The 10,019-nt window shown below is 62.2% G+C and overlaps 1 protein-coding gene across 1 annotated transcript; it reads right to left on the bottom strand.

The window, feature by feature from the left end:
* Positions 1–1,144: 1,144 nt before the first annotated feature.
* Positions 1,145–7,671, bottom strand: NPTX1 (neuronal pentraxin 1). The gene is made up of 5 exons (XM_046676883.1): positions 7,125–7,671; positions 6,635–6,842; positions 4,261–4,505; positions 2,858–3,037; positions 1,145–2,065 (listed from the first exon to the last, which is right to left on the bottom strand). The coding sequence occupies exons 1-5, from the start codon at positions 7,566–7,568 to the stop codon at positions 1,844–1,846; spliced, it is 1,299 nt and encodes a 432-aa protein (XP_046532839.1). The 5' UTR covers positions 7,569–7,671; the 3' UTR covers positions 1,145–1,843.
* Between the last annotated feature and the right edge of the window lie 2,348 nt (positions 7,672–10,019).

The following is a 10,019-nucleotide window of genomic DNA, read 5'->3' on the forward strand; positions in this document are numbered from 1 at the left end:
ATTTCTAGAAAGACTCGTCAGCCTTTTGCTAATTAGACTCCTGGTGACAAAGCCCAGGGTGCCCTCAGGGCTTTCGACCCCCAGATGGTGCGACAAAGAGGGAGATCCCCCTCCTCTGGGTATGATCCGTCTCAGCACTCCTCCTCTCTCTCACTCAACACACATGCACACACAGATACACACACGTACACACACACACACACACACTTTTCTCCCCGCCTCAGAAGGACTAGAAGGGAATGTACATGGTTACTTTACATGAAGAAAAAAAACGTCAAAGCTTCAGGACACTGGTCAGGTCTCAGTGTCACCAGCTGGTGACAGGCTGGGGCTGCTGCAGGACAGGAGCCCTGTCAGATGGGGGAGTGGCTTTCAGGCCCGGCCTGGCCATGCCCAGCTCCACATGAGGGGTCTCCAAAGGCCCTGGCCCCTGGGAGGACTTGCTGAGCCAACTCACCTGGCCCAGGTGTGTGGGAGAATATGGCTGTCAGAATTAGCACGGACCTTCCCATCAACTGGTCAGGTGCAAGTCTCACTGGCCCTGTGTGGATAGGTCTTAATCAGAGTATGGGCTTCCTTGTCTAAAATCTCCTCTCTTGAGCTGACCCACTGAAGCCTCTGGTCTCCCACTGCCAGAGGCAAAAGGAGAGGGACCTGGGGTCTGGGCTTCCTGGGCTGTGAGTGTGATGCTCCTTTCACAGGGGCACTGGTGTGGTGGCAGGACCAGTCAGAGACTGAAAGGGAGGAGAGGTGCGAGGAGGTGGGAGGCTGAGGGGCAGAGACGAGATCCTGGGCCAGAGCCAGCCAAGCTGGGCATTCAGGCCAGCCTCTGGGGTCCAGTGCTGCCCTCAGATGCCACTGGCTGGGCACAGGCAGGGGATGGGGGAATTGCCCTGTCCTGAGGCCAGCCCTACCTCCTCTGCCCCCTCTGAGCACATGGTGCCATCCCAGGACACTGTCTGCCTTCGACTGGTCAGAGAGAATTCACTTCTATTACAAAATAGAAATTCTCTGTGGAGAGGCTTGCCCAGCCTTGAACAAACTGCTAAAAAGCATTTATTTTATCAACACAGTCATGCGCCACATAATGACGTTTCAGTCAACGACAAACAGCATATACAATGATGGTCCCATAAGATTAGTACCATAGAGCCTAGGTGTGTCATAGGCTATACCATCTAGGTTTGTGTAAGTGCACACTATGATGTTCACACGACGACGATATTGCCTAACGGCGCATCTCAGCACATATCGCCGTCATTAAGAGACGCATGACCGTAGCAGAGACATGTCACTCTGGAAAAGGTTTGCAAACAAAGACAAATGCGTTGCTGAAGAAGTTGCACCAGCCCCAAGGCACACAGGCAGCTAACAAAGTTGGCAGATACAGATATTCGACCAGTCGTGAGATTTCCCAAAGCCACAAAGAAAGAAGGAAATGAAATACCTCATCCTAAAAGAAAAGGCCTCCCCCGAGACACACACTCAGAGACACACACACACACACACACACACACACACACAAGTCCTCTCACCTACTTCTGCATTGTTCAAAATGTTGCAGCCGCCTGCATTAGCGGTGACGGGCCATGCCTGAGAAGCAGCATGGGGCTCCTAGTGAGAAGTGGGACCTCCTCAGGGACAGATGGGAGCCGGGCCTGCTTCTGTGCATGAGGACAAAACCAGGCTGTGTGCGTATGCGTGTGCACGTGTGCGAGGGCGACGGCCTTGAGTCATTCCTGGGGAAAGGGAGAGAAGAGACGACGATCATCACCGCACAAGCAGGGGGAGGTGGGCGGGGGCCGGGGGCTGACGGCCGGGAGGCTCAGCCAGGCCTGGAGCCTCAGTTGATCTGGCGACAGGCTTCGAATGTCCACTTGGTGGCTCCGCCGTAGATCTCAATGTGGGACTCAGACCAGGCGATGACGTTGCCAGAAAGGGCCTTGGTGCTGCAGGTGGCCAGGTTGTAGACCTCCCCAGGTGTCAGCTTGCGGTCCCAGATGTTGAAATGGGCGAGCTCACCCACGAATGCTTGAGTGGCATCAAATCCACCACCCAGAGTGTCCTTCAGAGAAAAGCAGAGGATGAGGGTGGAGGAGGTCATGGTGGGGGGCATCCCCAGGGAGCAAGTGTCTGTGTCTCCTCCATCAGGGGCTCTCATATCCACCTCTAGGAACCATTTTGTCCCTTGTCTCTGGGTCTTCACCTATGCATCAGTTCCCCCCATGAAGGACCCAGGAAAAAGGATGATGTTAGCCACCTCTGCCCTGGACATAGAGCTTCTCCTGGAGGCCTCTGGACTCTGCCTCTCCTGCAGCCAGTCCCTTGGCCAGTGAGGGAGGGGTCAGCTGGGGCCATAGACAACCATGGGAGCATGGCTTTGGGGGAGCCTCTCCCGCTTTCCCTACTTCTAGTCAAGGAACTCAGATGTCACTCTCTGCCAGCAACAGCCACCCAATGGGAACAGAAGGCCTGGGACTCTCCTGCCTGCATCTCCCTCCCAGGTGCCCAATGGGAAACAAACCACTTCCAGGAAGTAAATTATGCATCACTAAAGGCCGAATTGGCCTTCCCATGCCAAACAAAGTGTTGCTGTCAGGATCCAAAGCACTGAGACCAAAGCCCCCTCCTGCCAGCATTTCCTGAATAGGCCCACTCAGAGCAGGGACTTCACCCAAACTGCTGCATAACTTGTTTCCCTCAGTCGCTCATCAGGGGAGACCACCTCCCTCTCCACTCCCTCCTCGCTCCCCCTCCCTCCCAATCCCCCAACTCTCCTTCCTCCTGCCTGGTCTCTGGTTCTGGAGCTCCTTCCCCCACAGCCGGCCTCCCCGCTTGCCTCCCCCATGGCCAGTACCTGCTCCTGGCCCAGCACCAGCACGCCTTGTGGCTTGATGGGGTGATAGGGTGCCAGGTTCTCGCCATTGCCACCTTGGGTGCCATCCTGGTAGGCTTCCCAGACCCCATCCCGGGTGGTCCAGGTGATACAGATGTGGTGCCACTTCCCATCATTGATGACAAAGGGCAGCTTGGCCACCTGGGAAGGAGAATGATACGCAGGACAGGATGGGTACAAGGGCACAGCTCAGGATGGATGATCACCACTAGTTAATTGCTCAGCTGCTATTCTTCCTATCACCACATTCAAAATAAATATCAAGAGCCATTATTGAATTCTCACAGCCCTGCCCCTCAGGACTTTATCATCTGTTGCCCCATCCATTGGTGGGTCACACAGGAAATGTGACGCTTTGTCAAGGAGGCCCCTAAGATCGATCTGAATGCACCATCTCCTCCCTCCTACTCGCCCTCCTCCCTCTTTGCTGCTCAACAAAACAGGCTCTGGGATGGAGGGAGCCATCCCTAGGGTTGCACTTCTCTGCTGCCTTCTGGCCTCGTCTCTCTCCTCCAACACCCCATCTCTCATTGCCAGATCCTCTGGGTCTACAACGGCCTGGTCTTTGCAGAGAATCTGAGAGACACCCGGGAAGATGGCACCATGCCTTTTAAAGCTCAGACCAGCCTCGGACCTGGGCTTTCACCCACCGTCTCACACTCCAGGGACGGTGGATGGTGCAGCAGACAAAAGAACCCTCACACCCTTTTACCCTGGGCAAAATGAAACCCAGAAAGGCACAACATTTTCTGGGCAAGTCATCAAGAGCAAGGGCTTGGAACTGGATTCCCAGCCCAAGTTTTAGACATTTACTACCAACGCTGGCATAGAGACGAGGGAGTCTGAAAGCTGGCAGCTAATCCACGGCTGACGGAGGGCCAAGTGGAGAAGGGTTCCCTGGAGGGAAAAGGCTGTCCTTCCCCAAAGGGTCACTTGGATCTGGCCTCGTCCCAGGGATAGGGGGTCAAGCAGGATAGATCTGGACTCATGAAGAATCTCTAGGGGCACCTTTACCATCCCAGGGCCTCTGTGGTCCTCCAAATATGGAGGAGCAAAGCCAGTTCCCAGGCCAGTTGGGGGAGGAGGGGTTCGGGTTTGATCTGCCGGATGGATTGGCCCCAGATGAGACCGCCCTTCTCTGTCCCCCACCCCGGGAGGCCCCTGTGTGGGATGGATGCCCCTCCCCATTTCTCCTGGTCTTCACCCTCCACGTCCCTTAGTCCTGCCTGGCAGGTGCTCTTCCTGGGGGCCACAGCAGCATGTGTCCCATGCCACCGCAGACCTGCCCCAGCAGCCTACATGGACTGGGGCCCCAGGGGGCCTCACCCTGCCGTCCTGCAAGCCCAGATGGGTGGGGGCTCTACCTTGTCGTTGATGAGGATCTCCATGGGGTTGTTGCCCCACTCGATGAGGACCAGTTCGTTGGCCTGGCCGGGCACAGCGTAGGAGAAGGGCGTGCCCACCCCCGGCGCAGCGCTGGACTTGAGCCACATGCACACGGTGAAGGCATACATCTCCGGCAGGCTCTTCTTCACCTTGGCATACATGTAGTTGGTCCGTAACGGGAACGTGAGCTGGAACTTGTCTCCAGGGCGGTTGTCTTTCTGACCTGGGGAGGACAGGACACAGCCCTGACATCTGCACCTCTGTGAAGCCCTTGCCCCTGTCTGAAGCCCATTCAGCCCCCACCAAGCTCTGTCACACAGACAGAGCAGAGTCCATCTCCAATCCATAGATGCTGAGAGGGACGCTCAGCCAGGCCAAGTACCTTGTCCCAGGGCACAGAGCCAGGACAGAAAAAGCTGACCCAAGGTCCTCGCATCCCTGGTCTGGCTCCCACATGGCGCTGCCCCCGGGGAGGCTGGGATGGGAGTGGGAGGGACGCAGTGGGCTGTAAGCATCTGCACCTGGGCTCTGCCGTGGGTGGGTAGGGAACGGGTCAGTGCACATCCTGTAAATTGTCCCTTGAAGGTGTGGCCGCCCAGGAAGGCGATCTCCTCCCCACTCAGAAGGAGGCTAGCTCGCCTGAGAGCAGCCCCTTTGGGGGCCCAACCTGATTCCAGGATGCTGGCTGCTGACAGTGCTCAGAACCACTCTCTTCTCTAGGCTCTTCACCCAAGACAACCAGGCCCCTGGCGCCCGTCACACTTCCCTCGGTGCCAGGACATGCTGCAGCCCCTGGTCACTCATCTGACCCAGCCAACTAGCCCTGAGGACTCTGGCTATTTCTAGAATCCTATCCCCCCACAGGAGGGAAAGTCGTCCCTCTGAGGCTCTTCTGGAAAATCTGTCTGGAGCCCTGCAAAGAGGGCAGGACAGCAGGGAGGCAGGAAGCATGCCCCAAGCCAGAGGCCCCCCAAGGTGACTGCTTTGAGGACTGTGCCACTCATTCTCAGGGCAAGCTTCCTGGGTGTTTCCTGAAAAATCAGGGTCCTGGCCCAACAGCCTCCCCATAGACGCAGCACCCATTCATTGCCTGCCAGCAATGTCGCCAGGGAACGCTCACCTGCCCCCTCCCGACCCACACAGACACTGTGGCTGTGGCCCTGGGCATGGTGCGACTGACTCCAGGAAAACATTCCAACCCAGCAGAGGGAACGGGCACCAGGCTGGGAGCGGGGAACACACACACCCACCAGCCGGTGGCTGCACTTCCTCCATGTGCACTGGGGCCTGCCAGCCAGCCCAGCACTAAACCAGCCCCTCAGGCCAAGAATTATTTCTAGAAGGCATCCTGCTGGGCCAGTAACCTCCCCCTTCCTCTAAGTCATGTGTCAGGAATAGAGCAGGGCTGGCCCCCTCAGCCTCAGGCTCTCAGTTCCCGGCTCCTGGAGCAGATCCAGCCCCTGGCCTCTCTAGGGGGTGTTTTTCATTTCCCCAATCTCCCCTCCTTCCCTCCCCCGTCCCTCCTTCCCCTGATCTGTTTTTCAGTTACATAACACGCCTTAAGATGGCACTGTTTAAATCCATCCGGCACATTTTGCGGTCGGAGAAGGGTCACGTGGCCCTGCTCTGAGCCCGGGTGCTCCCCCCCCAGCCTTACAACCTTGTTTGGTTTCTGCGACTTCCAGGCTGAGCCACTCGAGCTCATCTGTGCACCCCACAGCACGATTGGGGCCCGCAGGAGTTGGCAACCTGGGAACCACAGGGCTCACGAGATGCTCCGGCAAGAGAAAACCACGAGCAGGGGGCTCAGGTTGGGGTGGGGAGAACCCAGAGGTCCCTAGAGGATGCCAGGGGCGCCAAGGAGCTGGGATGAAACCTGCTAGGAGCCCAAATCTACCAAGGACCAGTAGGACCCAGCCCAGGCCTGAACCCTGCTCTCTACTGGGCATGGGGACTGGCCAGAGGCAGGCTATTTCAGCCAGGGAGGGCTTGGGCCAGCCACAGCTACTGTGCAAAGTTACTGAAGATTAAACAAATCAGACATGGAAAAATCCTGTGAGTGTGAGTGTGTCTGGGGGCAGGGGCGAAGGACACCAGGTGATCCCTTCCTCCTCTTCTTCCCTTACTCTGAGATGTCCGGAGCCCAGGACGGCCCAGCCCAGCCAGGAACATTGACTAGAAGCCCAGAACCTGGGGCCAGATTCGGGGGTGGGGGGGGCAGAAGGGGCCAGAGGAGTGGAGGAGCTGCAGCCGTTCAGGGCCAGTGCTGAACTATGCAGGAAGCCAGGACCCCAGGCAGAGTCCCAGTGGCGGAGAGGGTGGAGGCAGCATGCTCCCCTCCATGCCCCTTACCTTTCTCCAGCTCGCTGATCCGCTGGTGTAGGGAGGTCAGGGCGCTCTCGATCTTGACCCTCTCCTCGGTGTCGTTCTTGGGGCCCCCCTTGCCTTCCTCCAGAGTGTTCACCCGAGACAGCACCTGCCTCTCCAGGTCATCGATCTTGCTCTGCAGCAGATCCTTGAGGCTGTTGGTCTGGCTGGAGGAATTGAGCCGGCTGTACTGCTGCGGGGGTGCAAGGGCGGGGGGGGAAACCACAGCGTTACGCGCAGAGCTGGGACCGTGCCGGGAGGAGGCCCGCGGCGCGGTCCCCTCAGGGCGACTGCGGGGGCGGCCTGGCGGGGAGCTCGGGCGAGCGGCCGTCCGTGGGGCCCCCCAGGCTCGGGGCGGCCCCAGCGGGGCAGGAGTGCCCGGTCGAGGCGGGGGTGAGGGGTGTCGGGCCGGGTCAGTAATGGGGGAGGGCAGAGGGACGCGAGAGCCCGAAGGGGAACCGCGGCGCGCGCGGACCTCGAGGTTCTCCAGGCGGGTTTTGAGCGACTGCAAAGTTTGCCCGAGTTGGCTGAGCGTCTCGGCGGCCGGCGTCCGGGACAGGTCGCCCATGGTGTTCTTGCCGGAGCCGGGCTGCTTGCGGCCGCCGCCCGTCCGGGCCTCGCCGGCGCCCGCGTCCAGCGTGCTCTGGCTCTCGCAGCGGCCCAGCTTGGTGGTCAGCTCGCGGATGGTCTCCTTCTGGCTCAGGATGGTCTCCTTCTGCTGCAGCACGGTCTCGCGGAGCTGCAGCACGTTGCTCCGGAGCTCCTCGGCGCCGCCGGCGGCCACGGACGCGGCGCACATGTCGGCGTCCACGGGTACCGAGGTGCAGATGAAGCGCGTCGGCCCGAAATCCTGGGCCCCGCCGCCCAGGAGGCAGAGGGCGAGCAGCGCACAGGTGCGCGCGGCGCGGCCGGCCGGCATGGCTGCGGGCGCTGGGACCGGGCGCTCCGGGCCCGGCTCGGCTCGGCTGGGGCTCGGCTTGGCCGGGGCTCGGCTGGGGCTCGGCGGGCGGCCCGCACTCTGGGCGCCGCGCTGCTCGGCCGCGCAGTCCTCACCGCCGCGCTGTCCGGCCCCCACTGCCGCCTGCGCTGCGGAGCCCGCGCCTTTTATGCCACCGCGGGAGGGGCCTCGGCGCTGCCGACGTCAGCGGGGGAGGAATCCCGCTTTAATTGTCTGCGGCCCGGGCCCGCGGCGCGGCTGGGGGAGCATGGGCGCGCGGTGGGGCAGCCTCCTTCTGTTCCCTCCCCCCACCCCTGGCAGAGCCTCCGTCTTCCGCCTAATCCCCCCACCGGCCTGCCCCCTCCCGGGGTAGGAGGCCAGGTCGCGGCCTCAGGCTCGAGGATGGGCCACCTGCATGATGTCCCCAAATCGCCTTTGGGTCTCCGTCTGGGCGGGTGGGAGGCCACGACAGGCCCGAGAGACGGAATTCAGCTCAACTCGCTTGGCTGCACTGAACACCCTCGGGGCCCGGGCCGGGGGCGTTGGAGGCCCAGCCGGGTCTCCAAGGACCCCAATCGTCGACCCCCGCGTGCCGGGGGCACAGAGCCTCATGGCGCTGCTAAGTCCGGAGAGGGGGTCGCGGGGCCTCTCGACGTCTCTGAGATGTCCGTGCGGAGTTGAAAAGCCGCTATACACCCTAGCTCTGGGGACTTCCCCATGACCTCGTTCCTGGCTCTCCTGCGCCCCCCTACCCCACCCCAGCTCCGGGGCTTTGGGGACCCGGCAACATCCCCAGGGAATGACAGCCCCCACCCCGTGAAGGCGGGGCGAGCGGGCACTTCTCGGAGGCGACCCCAGCGGATCGAGCCTTTCCTGCCAAGAGGGCCGCCGGATTCCGGGCAGATGGCGCCGCCCGGGCTGGATGCTCCTTGAAGCCCCTGGAGAGGCGGGCCCCGCGGGCGGACCCTTCCGCGCTCCCTGAGTGCCTTCCCATCTCTGAGGCCTTAGGGCACGCCTGTGTGTGTCCGGGTGCGTGTCTGGGTGCATTCGTGGGTGTCCATGTCTGTGTGTGCGTGTGTGTGTGTCCGCGTGTGCATGTTGGGCTTTCTGTACCCCATGTGCAGCGTGGCAGATGAGGAGGCGTCCTGGACCTTGGGACGGGGGGCACGTCGCACCTGCGGAGATCCACACGATGGCCCTTTACTCTGGTCACCCCCACACACATTCACACCTGTTTTCTGGGCAGCGGCGCCACGGGGCTCTGCTCCCCGATCCGCGTCCGGGTTCCGGCGCCCGGTTTGGGGACACGAGAGCAGAGCCAGAGCCGCTGCCCTGCCCGGGCCCGTCAGAGCCAAAGGCGCTTCGGGAGTCTCCCATTCCAAGCTCCGCTGTACGGGGGAGGAAACAGGCGCCAAGACTCCCGAGGTCCGGCTCGCGGTGACCCGGCTCGCGTGTCCTAGAGTCGCGGTGAGGGCAGCCCCGCTGACACCCCGGACCCACACCCCGAGCCCTTCATTCCGCAGCCTCCGACTGGGCGCTGCGATGGCCGGCCGGCAGCCCCCAGCCCGGAGGGACCCATAGGCAGCTCCTGGGGGCGGGGCCTGGGCTCCCACCGCGCGGGAGGGGGCAGAAGCCAGCTCTGTTGAGACCTTTTTGAGAACTCATGATCTCCCCTTTCCTCTCCGCGGCCTCCTCCCGCCCTCTGCCCGAGGGCTCCCCGCCGCCTGCTTTCGTTGGGCGGCTCAGCCTTGGACGCTCTCCGAGCCCGAGGCTGCGAGCCGGCGCTGCCCCTCCGCGTCCCGCGCGTGCTTTGGCCGCCGCTTCCCGGCGCCAGAGGGACCCCGCGGCCCGCACGCGATTGTCCTGGGCTCCGCGCGCCGCGGCCGGGGGTGTGTGTGGGGTTCCCGCTCCCGACGGCCTCGCGTGCCCACCACGGAGCACCGAGGCCCGCCCCACACCGCGGGAGGGGGCTAGCCACGAGCGTCCCACGCAGTCTTGCGCTCCGAGCGCCCCAGGCCAGAACGCGACTCCGGAGAAATCACCTGCTCGAGGGGCGCGACGGCTTCTGCCTTCAACTCCCAACCCGAGACCCAGTGGGGGTCCCCTCCCGCCCCAGGGCTGCGTCTAGTCGGAGGCGATTCCCCGCGGGGTTCTGGAGGCGAAGCTATCCGGGGCGGAGAGGGAGGGTGCGCCAAAGAGAGCGCGTGGGTGCGAGAGAGGAGACCCGCTGGGCCCCCGCAGGCTGGTGGACCGAACAGGGATCTTTGGCCCCGCCTTGCGTCCTGTGCCCCAGGAGCGGCGAGGGTCTGCCCGCGCGCAAGGCGGGGACCCGGGCTTTTACCGCCAGGGGAGGAGACCTCAGCGGCTTGGCACCACGGCTCTTGGGCACTGAGAAGCAGGCCACCCCTCCACAGAGGATGGAATCGACGGTGT

This window comes from Equus quagga, chromosome 11 (genome assembly GCF_021613505.1).
Source record: "Equus quagga isolate Etosha38 chromosome 11, UCLA_HA_Equagga_1.0, whole genome shotgun sequence".
In the NCBI taxonomy this organism is placed as follows: domain Eukaryota; kingdom Metazoa; phylum Chordata; class Mammalia; order Perissodactyla; family Equidae; genus Equus; species Equus quagga.